This window comes from Pseudophryne corroboree, chromosome 9 (assembly GCF_028390025.1).
Source record: "Pseudophryne corroboree isolate aPseCor3 chromosome 9, aPseCor3.hap2, whole genome shotgun sequence".
NCBI lineage: Eukaryota > Metazoa > Chordata > Amphibia > Anura > Myobatrachidae > Pseudophryne > Pseudophryne corroboree.
Genome location: NC_086452.1, coordinates 457,773,321 through 457,794,316, shown reverse-complemented (window position 1 = coordinate 457,794,316; position 20,996 = coordinate 457,773,321). Strand labels below are relative to the sequence as shown.

Sequence of the window (20,996 nt, the reverse complement as noted above, 5' to 3'; positions counted from 1 at the left end):
TTCTACGGTCACTGTGAGGAGCACTGATACACAATACAATGAGGACAGGTATATCCAACAATAATGATCACTAAGCACATTCTCCTAAGGTCACTGTGAGGAGCACTGATACACAAAACACTAAGGACAGGTACATCCAACAATCATGGTCACTAAGCACATTCTCCTACAGTCACTGTGGAAAGATACATCCAACAATCACTAAGGACAGGTACATCCAACAATCAACTAAGCACATTCTCCTAAAATCACTGTGAGGAGCACCGATACACAATACACTAAGGACAGGTATATCCAACAATCATGACTACTAAGCACATTCTCCTACAGTCACTGTGAGGAGCACCGATACACAATACAATGAGGACGGGTATATAACAACTATGATCATTAAGCACATTCTCCTACAGTCAGTCAATGTGAGGGGCACAGATACACAACACAGGACCGGTATATACTGTATAACAATCATGATCACTAAGCACATTCTCCTACAGTCACTATGGAGAGGTACATCCAACAATCACTAAGCACATTCTCCTACGGTCACTGTGAGGAGCACCGATACACAATACAATGAGGATGGGTACAGCCAAGTTGCCAACAATCATGATCACTGTGAGGAGCACTGATACAACATGATGATGATAGGTATATAACAACCATGATCACTAAGCATAGTTTCCTACAGTCACTGAGAGGAGCACCGATGCACAATACAATGAGGGCAGGTACATCCAACAATTATGATCACTAAGCACATTCTCCTACAGTCACTGTGGACAGATACATCCAACAATCACTAAGGACAGGTACATCCAACAATCACTAAGCACATTCTCCTACAGTCACTGTGGACAGATACATCCAACAATCACTAAGGACAGGTACATCCAACAATCACTAAGCACATTCTCCTACAGTCACTGTGAGGAGCACCAAAACACAATACAATGAGGATAGGTATATCCAACAATCATGACTACTAAGCACATTCTCCTACGGTCACTGTGAGGAGCACTGATACACATTACACTAAGGACAGGTATATCCAACAATGATGATCACTAAGCACATTCTCCTACAGTCACTGTGAGGAGCACCGATGCACAATACAATGAGGACAGGTATATCCAACAATGATGATCACTAAGCACATTCTCCTACGGTCACTGTGAGGAGCACCGATGCACAATACAATGAGGACAGGTATATCCAACAATGATGATCACTAAGCACATTCTCCTACAGTCACTGTGAGGAGCACCGATGCACAATACAATGAGGACAGGTATATCCAACAATGATGATCACTAAGCACATTCTCCTACAGTCACTGTGAGGAGCACCGATACACAATACACTAAGGACAGGTATATCCAACAATCATGACTACTAAGCACATTCTCCTACAGTCACTGTGAGGAGCACCGATACACAATACACTAAGGACAGGTATATCCAACAATCATGACTACTAAGCACATTCTCCTACAGTCACTGTGAGGAGCACCGATACACAATACACTAAGGACAGGTATATCCAACAATGATGATCACTAAGCACATTCTCCCACAGTCACTGTGAGGAGCACCGATACACAATACACTAAGGACAGGTATATCCAACAATCATGACTACTAAGCACATTCTCCTACAGTCACTGTGAGGAGCACCGATACACAATACACTAAGGACAGGTATATCCAACAATGATGATCACTAAGCACATTCTCCCACAGTCACTGTGAGGAGCACCGATACACAATACACTAAGGACAGGTATATCCAACAATCATGACTACTAAGCACATTCTCCTACAGTCACTGTGAGGAGCACCGATACACAATACAATGAGGACGGGTATATAACAACTATGATCATTAAGCACATTCTCCTACAGTCAGTCAATGTGAGGGGCACAGATACACAACACAGGACCGGTATATACTGTATAACAATCATGATCACTAAGCACATTCTCCTACAGTCACTATGGAGAGGTACATCCAACAATCACTAAGCACATTCTCCTACGGTCACTGTGAGGAGCACCGATACACAATACAATGAGGATGGGTACAGCCAAGTTGCCAACAATCATGATCACTGTGAGGAGCACTGATACAACATGATGATGATAGGTATATAACAATCATGACCACTAAGCACATTCTCCCACAGTCACTGTGAGGAGCACCGATACACATTACACTAAGGACAGGTACATCCAACAATCATGATCACTAAGCACATTCTCCCACAGTCACTGTGAGGAGCACGGATACACAGTACAATGAGGACAGGTATATACACTGTATAACAATCATGATCACTAAGCACATTCTCCTACAGTCACTGTGAGGAGCACTGATACACAATACAATGAGGACAGGTATATACACTGTATAACAATCATGATCACTAAGAACACTCTCCTACAGTCACTGAGAGGAGCACAGATAAACAATTTATGGCCTTATGAAAGAGTTGGACACACCTCCCGTTTTCAAGCCGCCTGCGCATGCATTTGAACTGCAAAACATTGCGTGTCCGTGTGCCGAGCTGGAGATTGCGGATGGTGTGTATGCCCCTCCGTGCAATTCTGAGTTGTTCTCAGTTTCTGACCGATCTCTGGCATGGGGACTCATGTGACGGGTGCGTCTGCGAACACTAGAACAGTAAGTAGGACAGGCTTGCGCTTTCAGACGCACAAATTTGTGACTTAGATTGTCACATTAGAACGGGAATGTAAATGCAGCTTTCATAGGTTAAAAAAAATAGTGGACGCAGAAGCATGCAACTCAAAAGCAGGCTCTTAATGAGGACGGTAACGCCTTAAATAGGTATGATCACTGTGTACATTCTACTACAGTCACTGCTAAACAACTTCATGCAACAGGGACGGCCACAGGCAGGGGAAAATCAGTCACTTTTAAATGTAATCTATGGTATATTACGCATGGTGCCCCAAATTTCTAAATACTGTAATCTCCCCTTCCCCGTCCTGTACACAGATTAAATAAGAAATCGTTTGCACAGAAATTACATTTATTTAACAGCAGAAAAACAAAACTCCCTGATCTCTGTCATATGGTTCCTATCTGCTGGGGAATTAAAATGACATTAAAATATGCCTCTCGTTCACGCTTTAAGTAATATTAGCTGGATTTATGAAAGCCTCACTCGGCTGTCATGTGTAAAAACGCATAATTTAACCCAGTTTGTGCGCACACACACACACACACACACACACACACACACACTACTGGGTATATTACCCTCACATGTGCAAATCCGTCACAACAGCAAGAGGGGAAAATAGAGTAGTACCTATCTGCTGGTCCCCCTGGCCTCACGTAGGTTATGACCAAAGGCCTCGATTTATGCCAGTCCTCCTGTGATCCACCTGCAAGGTAATCCATGAATCAGTCACAACCATCACTGGATGTCCCAGCCCTGCCTAGCTTCCACAGGCCAGGTTTCAATGCTTGCCCTCTGTAAGCCAGATCCCACTGGCATTAAAGGGAGTATAAGTGTGAGGCCAGAATGACAATTCAGATATTATTAGGGTCATCCCTACTAAAGCAGAATGAAACACAATATGGTTCTGAAGCCTCAAGGTGTAAGGCTACGCATGCTGGGACTTTTAGTTCTAAAAAAGCTGGGGGGCCATCAGGTGCCTACTTCTAAGCAGGAAATGCAGTAGAAGAGATTCCAGCCAAAGAACAGGTGGCAGATACTGAAATACAGATGGAGCAGACTTCATTGCAGTTTCTGAAGTGCCTATTGCACAATAGTCACAGCTAATTCTCAATCGCTTTATGGAGAAGTACAATCGTGACCAACCCAACTGGTACAACTGGCGAGCCAGGCAACAAGCGCTGCAATAAAGACTACTCCATCTGAACATATGGTCAATGACTTCTATGCGAGAGATCTTCCACAGCACAAACTACAGATGCAGAGAGAAGACCCCCCCGCCTAGCGCTTTGGTACCAGAGCAGTAAGAAAGGTTGGAATCACAACGGATGTAGGACCAGTGGCTGCTCCGTCTCTCCGCTGCACGTTACAGGCAGCAAATGCCATGCCATCAGATTCCTGGCACGCTCTCATGCAATCCACTAGCAAATTTGTATGCGTTTCACATTATTTTATATTTCATAGCTCACATTAAAAAAATTATTTACCATTTCACAGAGACTGAGCACAGCAGAAAAGGGTTACGGCTTTGGTTCAGGTCATCGGCGCGTAATTTAACTTTAAGTCCCTGTGATTTATTTCAGGGAACGTACAGAGTATTGAGTCAACGAACCCAGCTTCCATGTATATCTCCATAGTGGTTATTACATGCTATCAGGTCAGTGGCTATACTGACTAGAACGGGCTCTGGAGATCAGATTTCTCTTTACTAAGTAAAAGGACACAAACTCTCCAATAAGTTACATTCACCGCACTGGTTCTATCCTACAGGCTTATCGCTTCTCGGAAACTAGACGGTGTCTGCGTTTAACTTGTGAACCTTTTAAAAAGGCCGCAGTTTCATACGTTCACGTTTACACCGGAACCCGTAATAACGTTTACTCTTTAATCCCATTTGCAGGAGCCGTACGTAGCGGCAGAGACACTCACCTCTCATTACAAACCCAAAGCTGTTCCCCTCTTTGCACAAAGAGATCTCCAGCGTCTTTGGGATGATGGCAGAATTGGAGTCGGGAGCTATAAAAACAAACAAAAAGGACATAAAACGACCAGGAATGAGAAATGAGACATTCAGCTTATAGTAAGCCAGCTTTCTGTATGATATAACCGTGCTAAGTCCTCACCTCAGAGACGCTGACAGCGCAGAGAATTCGGGTCAGGGGAACGGATTTTGAGCGAGGGCAGAGGATGGGCGCAGAGGTTCCAGAATGCTGGTGAATGAGGACCTAAGGCGGAAACTGGGGCCCTAGAATGGAATAAGCAAATCTCTCCTACTGTAGCCCTCCATTCTTACACCAGTACCGTTCCCAATCCTGTTCCCCATACAGCTCACTGGTTCAGGAGGATAGTGAATGGTCAGACAATATGTTCTGCTTTCAGAGACAATTGTACACAAAGGCAAATCAATGTCTGCTGCATCCCTTCTGCTGTAAATCTATATTCCCAGCATACTCCATTCCCTGCCATTTACCAGCATGGAGACCGCTCACTAGGCTTTCTGTATTCCAGACATTATATAATCCAAGCCACAGAATAGTTAAACATCAACTGAATGAACTCACTTGCAGATACACTACATGATATTTAAAGGGTCACTGATACACCATGGTGGCAGCCATTTTGTGCGCTTGGCCAGAACTCATGAGAAAGCAGCCTACCAATGCATCAGGAGCCAGTGACTTCCTCTGGGCACACCGGAGAGAAAGATGGATCATTAAGCATACTAGGTTTCCGCTCAGTGAGCACCAGGTGGCCCGGGTTACCTGAAACTGTTTTTAATGTGAGGATTTGGGGGGGGGGGGGGGGGATGTTATTCGGCAAACGAGCGGGAGAAAAGGGCCCAAACCACTGCCTGGGGTTCCATGGAGACTTAACCACCGGCCACATGGTGCACCCACCTAACCGTGCTGCCCAAACCAACATGAAATGGTGGGCGACATAAAATGGCACGGTGCCATGACGTGACACTTACTGACAGGGGGCAGCTCATATTCTACTTCCAGCACCACCCTCTCGCCCACGTTCTTCAGCAGGCTGATGATCTCTTCGTGGCGCAGTTTTGTCAGGTTGATGCCATTCACAGACTTTATATAATCCCCGATATTCAGCTGGTCGCTCCTGTGGAAAGCGAAAGAGGTCAGAAGAGCGAATGGGAGGAAGGTGCGTCCTCAGAGCTGCACATTGTAGGGAGATAAACATACGTCTGATAGCGCATCTACGCTGGTAAGGAAACTGGCGCTGCCCTATGGCGTACATTGGTGCTATTATAATAATCATAATACATACCTTGCCGCTAGACCGCCGGGCCTCAGGTTTGACACCCTGGGCTTCCCATCCTTGTCTGTGCCCCCCGATATGGTCAGTCCCAATGTGCTTCCTTCCTTCTTTATGAGTTCCACAATGGTCACACCCCGAAACTCCTCTGAGAATAAAGACAATTTCAGACCAAAAAAAAAAGAAAAAGGAGTATCCCCCCACACCTCCGAAAAAGAAGACGACTGCAAATGGCATTAAGCCTCAACTGTAACATTTATTCATTTAGTTTTTTATTCCATGTAAAAGGCCTAGATCTACTCCTGTCTGAAGTCAATAAAATAGATAACACCATAATAACTTAAACCAATTCCTTTAAAAGTGATGTAAACCTTGCACCAAACTTTCTCCGGTAACATCTGAATGTCATGTTTTCAGGATTTCCCCGTACTTCCCTATTTTTGCTGGACACAGTCTGCATCACCAATGCTCCGCTCACTTTAACAAGACAGAGAAATGGGATCCAGGAAGGAGCCTTACCCTGCCGGGAGGCTCCCTGAAAATCTACATCCTGAAACCAGTCCTAAGCTCCTCATGGCAGTGAACAAACAAAACTGTAACGTTTCCGCTGTATGCGCCAAACCAAGGACAGTGCGCCACTACTGTAGTAACAGCAATAGAGGTTTGTAAATAGTCAGCGACACAGTATTCCGAAGTTCCCCGTCACCCAATGAGAGGGATCAGCAGCATTACTATGCGTCAGCATCTACTTGTGATTTTCTAGTAATTAAAAACAAAAAAAAAGTTCTAAGTAGCCCATTTAAGGGGGGAGAAGAGGGCCAACAGCCAGTCAGGAACAGAATAGAATACAGCATGCCAGCGTCTGGCGTCCCATTCCAATTTACCGCTCACTTACAAGTGGGCACGCCTCAGGAGAGTTACCCGGGTGGATGACTGGCACGGAACGGGTTAAGCTCGCTCTGATCTGATCCCTTACGGATGACCGACTGCTCTGCGTGATCTCTTGTCCCCATCAATCTACCCCGCTGCTGCTGGAATTATCAGCTGCCCAGGCCGGCTTCTCACACCACCTCGCACAGGAAAATCTTGATATGACTACAGATGGCCCCTTGCCGGGATATTAAGGTTTCCTCGCTGTGGTTTAATTTCTGACCTGACAAAAATGTAAATTGTAGTTCTAGGCGCCTGCTGTTCTGAGGCTGCCCGTGTGGATTCAGGATTACTCACAGGCGCTAAGAGAACGCACACCGCAGAGCGGCAAAAAGGGGGCTGCGAAAGGATGTAGACCACAGGACTGATCATTTAATTCTGATTTTCCCAGTGTATGTATGACTGCTGCCAGTTCGGAGGTAAAACTTACTCTAGGACCCAAACTGTGGTTACAGGAGAACAAGAGGAAATCAATGTCCATATATAGTAGCATAGTAACATAGTTTCTAAGGTTGAAAAAAAACACAATTTGTCCATCGAGTTAAACCTGTTCGTGATCTCCTACACTAATATTTTTAAGACTAAGGGGGACATTTACTAAACAGTGATAAGAGCGGAGAAGTGAGCCAGTGGTGAAGTTGCCCATGGCAACCAATCAGCACTGAAGTAACATCTATAATTTGCATACTATAAAATGATACAGAGCTGCTGATTGGACGCTAGGATTTTTCGCTGCGCTGCAATCAGGTCAGAACTGCGCATGTACCGCAATGCGCAGGCGTGTGGTACGGGTATAAAGCAGATCGTTGCTGGGCGATGGATTATATGAAGAATCCATTTGCACAGCCGATCGTAAGGAGATTGACAGGAAGAAGGCGTTTGTGGGTGGCAACTGACCGTTTCCTGGGAGTGGTTGGAAAAAACGCAGGCATGTCCAAGCGTTTGCAGGGCGGGTATCTGACGTCAATTCCGGGCCCAGACAGGCTGAAGTGATCGCAGCGGCTGAGTAAGTTCTGGGCAACTCAGAAACTGCACAAAACTTTTTCGTACCGCTCGGCTGCACATGCGTTTGCACACTTGCAAAGCAAAAATACACTCCCCTGTGGGCGGAGACTATCTGCTCGCAGCGCTGCAAAAAAACCCTAGCGAGTGATCAGGTCTGAATTAGACCCTATGTGTCCACAGAAAGGCTCCTGAGAACATGGGCGAACAACAGATGCCCGTTGGGTACGCACACTAGTCTACAATCGATGGGTAACAAATACAGCATGCCATCGCTGTTGGATACGCACACTAGTCTACCATCGATGGGTAACAAATACAGCATGCCATCGCAAGGCAAAGGCAACAATGCCATAACAATTTGATGGCGCCTTTCCACTGGCCATCCCTATGCCAGATTTGGGGGTAAAAGCAACAGACATGGGAACGCACCTTAACAATTCACTAAAGACTATTTCAGACTCTGAAGCAGTGATGTCACCGAGGACACTGTAACCAGCAAACGTAGGGGACAGATTGGACATGGGATTGGCCTACGACACTGCCACCTCCGCCCATGCACTTCCACTGTGGCCCTACGCAAGGCTGGGCAGGAGGTGGACACATAATCTAGGAGATGGCCACCAACCTGGAATGCTTTGACGTCTGGAGACCAGTGCCAGATCGATCCCCGTCGGGTCTTTGCTTCCTTTAGAATACGGTCCATCGTCTGGAACAACACAGAAGGACATGGTTAGAGATGATAGAGTTAAGCTGGAGTATGAGGCCACAACATAATTTAGTCCTCAGTAGTACAACTATAGAAATACATGACCTCACCAAGACTTGTGGCACACCACGAATCCCAGTGTCAGATACACAGTGTATCTAACCGATACAAGTCAGTCGTCTAGTATCAGATTACGTATTTTATTGTAACTTCACAATGACTCCTATATAAAAATAACCTGTTCACACGTACAGGAATGGGTTAGTTATCCAGAAAAGCAAAGCATAAACTGTAAGACATTATGGAGCGCCCCCTACAGGCACCGAGGAGCACTGCCACATAAAGTAATCTCACACACGCTTTACATGCCCAATAAATGCTTCCTCCATGGGCAAATGCAGAGGGGGAGGGGGAGAGGCTACAAGACTAAATACAAAAATAAATAAAAATACACTACAGCCAGAAAGTAACAGTGATCATGTGTGGGAGCTCATTACAACACAGGCAATATAGTTCATTTAATGAGGATAAAGTAATGCTCTCTTTTTTTCTTTTTTCTTTTTTTATTACTTACAGGGCCGGATTAAAACCTTGGGGGGTTCGGGGCACTTAAGACAAGGGGGCCTGCCCCTCACTCCTCCACAACTTGTCAGCACCCCACCTGTCTTCCTGCCCAACCCCACTAAGGGACTGCATATTGCTAGTGCAGCCATGTGCTCAGGAAGGGGTGTATATTATATTGTGTATATCAAATTTAATAATGCCTGGGTACATATAGAAAAATAAAATCTGTCAACTATCTAGTCACATGCAAGAATACCAACAGCCTCTATACTAATTACACGCTGGGACAGGACTAAGGACGACTGCGTGCGTCTCTCTTCAGTCCCGACCGCTCTCATCAGATAACAGGTTACACAGGACTCAGACATCAATCTAGCCTGCTGTGTATGGGAAGAGCAGAGCTGAGATCCCTGGGTCACTCACAGACTATTCCTAGGTCTCCTCTGGTCAGGACGCGCTATGCTATCCTACTCGCATTCTGGCTGCCAGGATCTTCCTTCTGCTGCTGCACAAGAGGGAGAGTTGGTGATGTCAGTGTGCTGCGGCCAGGGGGTCCCCTTGACAGAGGGGGGCCCGGGGCACAGTTCCTACTGCCTCCCCCTTCCCCTTAATCTGGCTCTGATTACTTACCTAACTCCGCAAAGTGTAATTCTTTCTGGTACTTTTAAAAATATTTAAAAATATTCTCTGACTGAAATGGCTGATGGGAAAGGGGAGTGATGTGTTTAAATTCCACACACACCTTTTACATGTCATACTTTCAAGGTAAGGTGTCTGAAATGTGTTTGTAGTCCGTGAAGCATAAAGTTCTGACATAATTTACGCGGTCTGTAACTTTCCGTTTGAAGTTTGCTGAGCAATATATTATTTTTTTCATTTTTTTCGTTTTTTTTTTTTAGACACCAGATAAGAAAGATTTCAAGGACTGCTCCAGCCCAACGCAGCTAAATATCAACTGGGTAAAAAACGACAAGGTCCAAAAAATACATTTCACATCAGCAGTTCCCAGAGATTGTGATCAGAAGCGTGATAGGGCTATAAATATTATATTAAAAAAAAAAAAATTTAAACACCACAAGAAAGTGTAAAAGATTAACCGCAACATCCTATTTTATCAGAAGAGCTTTTACAGGAGGTATACTGAACTAATAAATAAACCAAACACCATTTTCATTGCATTACACCTATCTCCAAACTGTCCTGGTTTAAGGTGGGACAGTCCCACTGTCCCATTATGATAGAGGAGGAAGGAGAGAGATTCAGGGGTGATTTGCACTTCGCTAGCAACAATCATTTGAGAGGTGTTGTCCCCCTATGTGGCGTAATCATCTCTCTCCCCACCACTTGATATGACCACATCACCTGCAATAGGGCAATGTTGGGAAGTAAAATTACCTTCTATATAGAATACAGGTATGAAGTGGAAGAAATACTACAGATAAATGCACTATTAAATCTTTTCTCTTCATGATGAAGCCTCAGGGATTTAATTCTACACAGTTACACTCCATTTAGGTCAGTAAATTATATACATGCGCAAATGTGCCTAACACCCCATCATGCACATACAAAACATCGACACATTTGGCAGCTCTCAAACTGCCCAGATTCACCCAACACACACCCAGATCCAACCGAACCTCCGTTTTCTTGAGTCCGATATTAACTATATGGTTTTCGTAAAACATCAAGGACAGCCCTACACGGCTCATTATTATTAAGGGGATTCAGAACCATCCCTTTCATTATTTAAAACATTCACATTTTTTTTTTCTACACAACTCAGTCCTCTACATCTTAAATAAAGAGTGAGGGGACATCAAGACTTTGTTACTAGTCTGTCTTTAATGTGTTTTATTATATTGGTAGAAACGAGCCAAAAAAAAGGTGTTTTCCTGAGACTGCGCATGTGGAACGTGTGAACGACAACACACGGGAAATACAGGACAACACCAGATTACCGGCCCACCTAAAAGTCAAGTCCTTCACTGGGAGAAAAAACGTTTCAGGTTCCGAAAACAAAACAGGCAACACCTGCCAAAATGTGCCTACGTTGTACACTCTGCAGTGATGGGCAACAGGAGCCCCCCCCAAACCAACCCTCACTTGCGTATATGTAAGTTAATAGATGTGGCAGTATGGCGAGACCCGCCTGATCTGAATGTTTTATATTTCGGATGTGGCACCATTCCACAATCTAAGTATACTGCTCTGCGGTGCATTGGTGTGAGTATGCCGGAGCAGAAAATCAACCTAGCACCGGTCCTGGACATACAGTATAAGTACACATTAATATCCTTATACACTGGGTAAGTCATGTAAAACAGTATTTATAGTTAGCGCTATAGATATACTAATTAGATCTATAGTATCGACTGTAGGGAAGAGAAGCTAAAAATTTACATTTAGCTCATATAAATAAGTGGAAAGGCAAAGAATAAACAGCTCATAACATACATACATAATATAACCTGTAGGAGACAGAACCGAGCTCCCTCAGCACGCATTCCAGGCAGCTGGAAACCCCCCTGTGTTTGCCTATGCTCCAGCCTATCAAATATACTTCAATATAACAATGCTGGGGAATGCTAGTGGTTACACAGTTGTAAAAACAAAAAACAGTACTTAGTTAACCAAATCTCTATAAACAGTAAAGGGTATTTGCCGGTGAACCATTTATAAAGATAAGCAGCTGCAGACCTGATCATGGCTCTTGATACCAGAAGGCAGGTCAGTATAGCCCCAGAGTTACTGGCAGCCTGGGGGGACACATATTATTAGTGCAATGCAAGGCATGCGGACACTAATAACAACCACCAGTCACAAGTATCCTGCCCATCCTTAAATAACCTCAGCACGATGAGCTATCAAAGCCCCGGCCTCACAACCAAACCGAGGAGCCATCACCCCAACCCATCCCTCTGATCTAAATGCATCCTCACAGACTGGTGATCAGAGGATCAGATACAGCGAGAGGAAATTAACGCCTTGCCAGTCACCCAGACAGCAGCACATTACATTACTCCGTGTCACCAGGTGCAGAGACAAACGGAGGCTCTGCGTGCATGCGGCTACCCAGAAGCCTTTGCTGCTGATTCTGTGCAGGCCTGCTAGACACCAAAGATCTAATCCAGAAGATTGCTGTGCCATCTAGATTATCATCTGTTTAGCATTACAGAGGATTTCTACCTGCCGAGAGATGTAATTTATAGATAGTAAGTGCCCGCTGGCATCCTTTATTACAGGCTTGCATCTTTATTCCCGCTCTATCTGCACATCTCTCTCCTATTCTGCTGTACAGTTTGGGAGCTAGTAGCTTGTGCAGTGATGGTCGTTATACAGTCGGTTTACAGATGTGGGTACAGCCCCCCTACCAAGATATTGTCATTTACTACAAATATCAGACAGATCTCCTTCTCTGCAGATGATAAAGGGGGTAATATATATTCATATTACCAGGGACCAGGTCTCAGTATGGACGTGCCTGAATTCTGTATACATCATCAGTGTCGGACCGCGCATGAAGGGCCCAACGGAGAAATGCGTGGACAGCAGTTCCTGGTAGGGCCCATTTATCAATACATATCTGCAGCTTTTTCCACAAATATTTATGCCCTTATTTATCAAAGGGATCGATTCAATTCGGCAATTTATGAATTACGCCGGGAATTAGCTCCAGACGCTATTCAATTCAGCTCCAGTTAAGTCGGCGATGGCCCGTTCTCGCCGACTAAACAGGTTGAATTGTCGGGAGAACGGGCATTCTCCGACTTAACTCCCCGGCGCGAGGCTGATTCCCGACAGAATCAGCCTCGCGCCGGCCGCGAGGCAGCACTTTTGTCGGGTTTCTTCTCTCATCCCCTGGGGATGAGAGAAGAATTCCCAACAATTGCAGGTAACTAGCAGCTGAATTGAATAGCGTTGGGAGCTAATTCCCGGCGCTATTCATAAATTGCCGAATTGAATCGACCCCAATGAGTGATCATTTTCACTGTGAGTGATAAATTGCACCAGCCAATCAGCTTCCTAACTTCCAAGTCACAGGCTGTGTTTGAAAAATGAGTTAGGAGCTAATTGGCTGGTGCAATTTATCCCTCACAGTGAAATTTATCACTCATTGATAAATAAGGGCATTAGTATCAGGTTTCTATAAGGGAATGCGATGCTGCCAATTTACCAACTGTATTACGGAGATTGGCCCCCGCAGCTACCGCCATCTTAGCCTATGGGCAACATTTTGCATAATTAGTTGGCGCAGGAGCCATCGGCAGCGCTCACAGCACGGTGCAAGAGTATAAACCGTTTTTAAACCCTCGTGACAGCTGCAACACGCCGTAAATAGCAGACCGGATGGATTACATGGGATTCAAAAACTTTGTTTAACCCAGTTTGCTAAAGTTAGGATATTAAATATTCTTCCGTGAATTTATGCAAATCTTACTACTGTGCAGTTCTTGGGATAATCGTGTGCTCGGAGCAGAATGTGTAAGAACGGATAAACCCAGGTGGGCCACAGGACAGGACTAAAATACACGCAGCGGGGATTAACATACATGCAAAATGCAGACATGCAGTAACCCGCGGCAACCAGCCGGCAGATTTCTACTGCTCCCAGCACTCTAAATGGTAGGTGGCTGAGGCTAGTTACCACTCAGAGTGCCAGGACAGGGCTAAGAGAAGGGGTTCAGCAAAGGAAGGGCGGGGGGGGGGGGGGGGGGGGATATAAAAATCTGACATTGGATATCTGGCTATTTAGGAACAAGGGAACCGGTGTAGACTTTAGTAATTCCTCCATCCTCCTGTTGGCACCCTGGCAGAGCCTTCCTTCGTGGCTTTGGCACCGCCGGCAGCCTCAGTTAGAAGCAGAGATGAAATGATTGTTCTTTTGCCAGCAAATTGATGCGTCCAACCGGGGAGCATGGTGGGATTAAGGATTAGGATCACAGGCGGTCTACGGCGGACAGGGAGCACAGTCCATATCAGTCCCCGTCTTGGCACCTACAACAGGTTACGATCAAACTCATAACAGACCCCGTTCTCCGGTCCAAAGGAACAAATTTGGTCTGTCCTATCAGATCAGGGTAAAAAGATTTATAATTATGGCATGGTCCATGCTGGGAGAGCAGTCATCCTGGCTGAGAGACCAGGGCCAAGGGATGACTTCTGATGTTGGACTTGTCTGAAGGTTCCAAATACAATATATGGATTTCCTGGCTTTGAAGAAGGAGGTCTGGGGTAACAGGTCTTTAGATGGGGGGGGGGGGGGGCAACACCTTGGCTCACCCACCTGCACAAACCTAAATCATATGGAAAATAATATCTGACGCAGCCGGCGCCCTGTTCTCTACTCAGGAATGGTTTCTCCCAACAACCCAGAGACACTTAACGCAACCTGACTGGCACTTCTGCATTTGTAACTGTATCGCCGCTGAGACGGCTCATCACCTGCTGTGAGCAGGAGGCCAGGCTATAAGGTCCCCAAGCTATATGTTATAGTATGGGCAATCTACAGGACAGCCACTATAACAAGCTTTACATAGCAACACAAGCACTTGGCATCAATCAGCACTGATCTAATTGCCCATTAAGCCTTAACCCTTTGGCTGTTCTAATGGTTTGCTCTGCAATCAGATGTAATTTCCACCAGACAGATTGCCCTGGTTGCAACCTGGATCATGCAGGGATAACGCCAAGTATGAGCAATACCACATCCGGCAGGAGAGAAGCCTCACAGACCACCGAATCATTATAATGGAAATAAAGCACATAATTGCCTGAAACACCGATCTCCGAGCGCTGTGCAAGTAATAGTACGACCCAAACACTGTCCAGGAGAAAAATGGTGGAGGATAAAGATCAGAATCTTACAAGATAAGAAGCTGGAAAAGTGCTGGACAGCAGGTGGCATGGGGGCCCCATGTGGCCCTAAAAAGGGTTATATATGGCTCAGGTCTCTGTGAGCACAGTACATTCCCTAGGGTCTACTACGATATCCCGGCGCCGGGATCCCAACCGCCAAAATGCCGGCAGTGGGGCTAGTGCAAAAGAGCCCCTTGCGGGCATAATATTTATTCTCCCTCGAGGGGTGTCGATGACACCCCAAGAGGGAGAATAGATGTCGGTATCCTGGCGGTCGGGATCCAGACGCCAGTATGCTGAGCGCCGGAATCCCGGAGCCGGGATATCAAATGCTTCCCCATTCCCAAAACCCAGGAGGAGACGGGCAGGACCAGCGCATTCCATCAGCCCAGGAGAAGGGTAGTCCCAGCACATTCCACCAGCCCAGGAGAAGGGCACTCCCAGCGCTTTCACACAGCCCAGGAGGAGGCGGGCAGGACCAGCGCATTCCATCAGCCCAGGAGAAGGGTAGTCCCTGCACAATCCACCAGCCCAGGAGAAGGAGAAGGGCACTCCCAGCGCTTTCACACAGCCCAGGAGGAGGAGGGCAGGACCAGCGCATTCCACCAGCCCAGGAGAAGGGTAGTCCCAGCACATTCCACCAGCCCAGGAGAAGGAGAAGGGCACTCCCAGCGCTTTCACACAGCCCAGGAGGAGGAGGGCAGGACCAGCGCATTCCACCAGCCCAGGAGGAGAAGGGCAGTCCCAGCGCTTTCACACAGCCCAGGAGGAGAAGGGCACTCCCAGCGCTTTCACACAGCCAAGGAGGAGGAGGGCAGGTCCAGCACATTCACACAGCCTAGGAGGAGGAAGGCAGGTCCAGCACATTCACACAGCCTAGGAGGAGGAAGGCAGGTCCAAGCACATTCACACAGCCTAGGAGGAGGAAGGCAGGTCCAAGCACATTCACACAGCCTAGGAGGAGGAAGGCAGGTCCAAGCACATTCACACAGCCTAGGAGGAGGAAGGCAGGTCCAAGCACATTCACACAGCCTAGGAGGAGGAAGGCAGGTCCAAGCACATTCACACAGCCTAGGAGGAGGAAGGCAGGTCCAAGCACATTCACACAGCCTAGGAGGAGGAAGGCAGGTCCAAGCACATTCACACAGCCTAGGAGGAGGAAGGCAGGTCCAAGCACATTCACACAGCCTAGGAGGAGGAAGGCAGGTCCAAGCACATTCACACAGCCTAGGAGGAGGAAGGCAGGTCCAAGCACATTCACACAGCCTAGGAGGAGGAAGGCAGGTCCAAGCACATTCACACAGCCTAGGAGGAGGAAGGCAGGTCCAAGCACATTCACACAGCCTAGGAGGAGGAAGGCAGGTCCAAGCACATTCACACAGCCTAGGAGGAGGAAGGCAGGTCCAAGCACATTCACACAGCCTAGGAGGAGGAAGGCAGGTCCAAGCACATTCACACAGCCTAGGAGGAGGAAGGCAGGTCCAAGCACATTCACACAGCCTAGGAGGAGGAAGGCAGGTCCAAGCACATTCACACAGCCTAGGAGGAGGAAGGCAGGTCCAGCACATTCACACAGCCTAGGAGGAGGAAGGCAGGTCCAAGCACATTCACACAGCCGAGGAGGAAGGCAGGTCCAAGCACATTCACACAGCCTAGGAGGAGGAAGGCAGGTCCAGCACATTCACACAGCCTAGGAGGAGGAAGGCAGGTCCAGCACATTCACACAGCCTAGGAGGAGGAAGGCAGGTCCAAGCACATTCACACAGCCTAGGAGGAGGAAGGCAGGTCCAAGCACATTCACACAGCCTAGGAGGAGGAAGGCAGGTCCAAGCACATTCACACAGCCTAGGAGGAGGAAGGCAGGTCCAGCACATTCACACAGCCTAGGAGGAGGAAGGCAGGTCCAGCACATTCACACAGCCTAGGAGGAGGAGGGCAGGTACAGCACAATCACACAGCCTAGGAGGAGGAAGGCAGGTCCAGCACATTCCACCAGCCCAGGAGGAGGAAGGCAGGTCCAGCACATTCCACAGCCCAGGAGGAGGAAGGCAGGTCCAGCACATTCCACCAGCCCAGGAGGGTGGGGGCAGCCATAGCACATTCACACAGCTCAGGGGGAGGGGATGTCCAGCTAATGTCCTACTTGATAAGCACTGCGTATTTTTGACACTGGCCTCTAGGGTAAAGGGGGGGGGGGCTATAAAGTTGCAAATGGAGGCAAGTGTCTCAGTCGGAGGGTTGTGTGGTGGAAACAGATACAGTAAGTTAATTAACAAAATGTTAATTTTGCTGCTGCAGAACAAGTGTAACATTTTTCTGCCATGTTGGTGAAACACACAATGACTGACAATGATCTGCCTTCCATTGTGTATAACACACTTTTTAAAGAGAAAGGAACTGAAGAAAAGTCGTTTCTATAGCGGTCTCAGATAGAGCTTCACATTGACGTGACGGAATTACCCTTCATCCTTAGTAAAAGGCAAAAACATAAGTGCTTTAGTAAATGAGCAGCATAGAGCCAAATACATCTGTTTGTGACCCCTTACTGGGCTCTGGATACTCACCCTCGTCCGCTGTGTTATACTCCTGTATGTACCATGCTGGGTACATCTCAGGCGACGGATCACATACAGCCTAATTAGTCACTCATTAGATAAACTCCAGTTGGGCGCCTCATTATTTTAACTAACATTCTAGAAAGATATCTGGAAAACATGCCCTGCTCACGGGGCCCATACATGATGAAGCAGCACAGCATTGGATGGTCTCCATCAGACAGCCTCCTGCAGAGAGGGAAGTCAGGGTCTCCATCCTCTGCACACAATTTATATTTAAAATCTGACTTAAATAATAAAATAAACAGAAAAAGGAACTGCCAACATATTTACTGACATTGTGTATACCTGTAGCGTCAGGAAGAAGACAGCTCATTACTGACATTCTTATGGATAGGCAAATGTTAAACTCTGTGAATTCGCAGGTAAGTGGTATTCCTGGAAGCGGCTCTTTGCTGGTCAGTGCCACATGAGGGCGAGGGGTTGCACTGACCAGCAAACAGAGATAAGATTTCCATGTAGAACATGAATGGAGAAGTCGGGCAACTAGAACAATACAGGCAATAAGCACAGAGGAGACTGATAAAGGGCCCAGCAGCAGTGGAGGAGTGGAATGCGGGCGGGCACTGGCCTGGCATCCAGCGATCCTATAAACACATACTGAGAGTATATGCAGAGTTTAGGTAGGGGTGGGTGAGACCGTCCCCAGCACACACACAGGCCAGGAATTTTACTACATAACACTGTACAACAGTGCGAGCTGCCCTTTGTATTTATGTAGCTCCTGATCACAGTGTATACAGTATATATCCCCCACAGCCATTACTGGCAAGTTTATAGAAGAAATTCCACATGATTCTGCTATTTTCAGCTCTTACTACAGCAACGGCTACATACATACATCCACCATCACGTGTAACCCAGGAAAGTGGACAATGTGCAGAGACTGCAGAACTAGGATTTTAAGATTGAACCTACATTAAGTTACTCGTATATTTTCATGTGCGCTACACTAATCTCTGTTGTGTTGTATTTATCTACTGGCAAATAGGCAACTTTCCACTAGATGTCAATAAATAAAAACCGGTTTCTGACCCAACATATGTTCTGGCAATATTCTGTACAATATACTAATCTTGCTTCATTGTACCTTAGACAAACACCAGATCTGTACACTCAGTGAGTATATGTGGGTATGGGACTCGGGGTCGGCAGTGTCTAGGTCGACACCCATTAGGTCAACACCTATTGGTCGACAGTGGATAGGTCGACACTAGAAATAGGTTGACATGGCTATTAGGTCGACATGAAACAAGGTCGACATGAGTTTTTCATGTTTTTTTGGTGTTGTTTTCTTCGTAAAGTGACCGGGAAGCTCAATTAATGCACCCTGTCCCCTCGCATGGCGAGCGAAATCGTAGTCCACGTGGATCGTAAAGTTAAAAAAACTTTTTAAAAAACCACGTCGACCTAATGGTCGTGTTGACGAATTTCTAGGGTCGACCTATTCACTGTCGACCAAGGGGTGTCGACTCAGAGTCCGGATACTATGTATGTATGTATGTATGTATGTATGTATGTATGTATATATAATATCCTGTATATGTCCATCTCTTGTAGCCCCTTCATGACCTGTTCACTAAGGATAACCAGAAAACATTTCTGTCCTACTTTAAACAATCTGATGACATTCAGTCCTAAATAAAAACACGCTGCAGGGATTTCCCAGATAACGAAGTAAATTGAATTGATTGTTAGTCTTCATTAAGGTCTAACTCATCACAAACATGCACAATACACAATCCGGATAACTGTGCTCCTTTAGCTTACACACCACAAAGCACTAAGCATTGCATACAGTACAGGACGTGGGAATGTGAAGCCGCCGATATATACTAAAATAAAAACAGATATTACGAATTAACATATCAAATGCATCATTATGGGCATATTGGGGACTGTGCGACTGGCCGTACACCCAGAACACTGAGAATAGGTGCAGATGCACAGAATGCCGTTCTGCTTACAGAGCTGTAGTGGTTCTGTGCAATCCCCCAAAGAGGGGGAAAGACATATATAAAACAAATAAAATTATATGCACTATGTTACAAACATTGTATATACATATCTAGCTAACACACACACACATATATATATATATATATATATATATATATATATACATACATACACACACACACATACATACACATAGTTACATTATACACACACACACACTTACATATACATAGTTACATTATACACACACACACAGTTACATATACACACATATACATAGTTACATACACACACACACACACACACACACACACACACACACACACACACACACACCAGTGTTTAAGCAATTGGCAAGAACTCCACATTACGGGTATGTACTATAGGAGTCTGATCCTGAACCTCTCGGTAGTCAGACACTATGTAGATTTTCTATTACAGTTCCTTCTATCTTCTATGTAACATCAGTTGGAGAGTGGTCAGTATTGCTCCATCACTGTCCGCACCTGCTGCATTAACCCTTCCCAAGCCAGCACAAGTCACCTCCTAACTCTGTTCCTGCACAGAAATTCCCACCCCGGGCTGCACAGGGGAAAGAGGGGGGGATGCACTCACCGAAGTCCGAGTGTAAGTCCTTCCTGAGCCCGCAGAGCATGTCTGCCGGAGCGCTGCACAGACAGAGGGAAGTGCTCTGCAGCTGCTGGCTCTGCCCATGTAACAGCAGCAGCTCCGCACTGATTGGAGGCAGAAACTTTCCCAGGCGAAGTATAAAGACCTCAGGGGGTCTCATGCGCCTGACATACCCAGCACTGTGTGTGTGGATGGGCCAGGGGGGGAGCAGCACAGGGGCGGGGAGGTCACTCTATAGAAACATAGAATTTGACGGCAGATAAGAACCACTTGGCCCATCTAGTCTGCCCATTTTTTTTTTTTATCCTTTAGGTAATCGCAACCCTTTTTGAACCTTAATTCTTTGTAAGGATATTCATATGCCTATCCCAACCATGTTTAAATTGCTCTACAGTCTTAGCCTCTACCATCTCTGATAGGAGGCTATTCCACTTATCCACTACCCTTTCTGTGAAATACATTTTTCCCTAAATTTCCAGAGAGGTGGGAACAATAGTGACACAGGGCTGGTGTAGTGCAGAAAGGGGTAACACTGGTAACATTATTGCAGAACCTGGAAGTTAGAGGTGAGGGGACATGGGGCCTAATTTAGGCTGACCATATTATCCCCCTTTACCTGGGACACTCATGAATTACACAGGTTCTGTGGCTGATTATGGTGAGATGCAGGCTTGAAGTCAGCAGCCACAGAACCTGTGTAATTCATGAGTGTCCCAGAAAAAAGGGATAATATGGTCACTCTACCTAATA

The 20,996-nt window shown here is 46.2% G+C and overlaps 1 protein-coding gene across 9 annotated transcripts in view; it reads right to left on the bottom strand.

The window, feature by feature from the left end:
• GRIP2 (glutamate receptor interacting protein 2) overlaps nucleotides 1-20,996 on the bottom strand; it is a 594,020-nt gene that overhangs the window by 92,645 nt on the left and 480,379 nt on the right. For 7 of the 9 annotated variants that reach the window (XM_063941247.1, XM_063941246.1, XM_063941244.1 and 4 more), the window contains exons 2-6: nucleotides 8,539-8,619; nucleotides 5,991-6,126; nucleotides 5,677-5,822; nucleotides 4,635-4,721; nucleotides 3,336-3,411 (exon numbers count right to left, since the gene is read on the bottom strand). In XM_063941247.1, coding sequence (XP_063797317.1) covers nucleotides 3,336-3,411; nucleotides 4,635-4,721; nucleotides 5,677-5,822; nucleotides 5,991-6,126; nucleotides 8,539-8,619 — 526 coding nt within the window. Of the gene's footprint in view, nucleotides 1-3,335; nucleotides 3,412-4,634; nucleotides 4,722-5,676; nucleotides 5,823-5,990; nucleotides 6,127-8,538; nucleotides 8,620-11,644; nucleotides 12,152-20,231; nucleotides 20,301-20,996 lie in introns of those variants that run through there. The other 2 variants (XM_063941250.1, XM_063941248.1) reach the window with 2 other exon arrangements.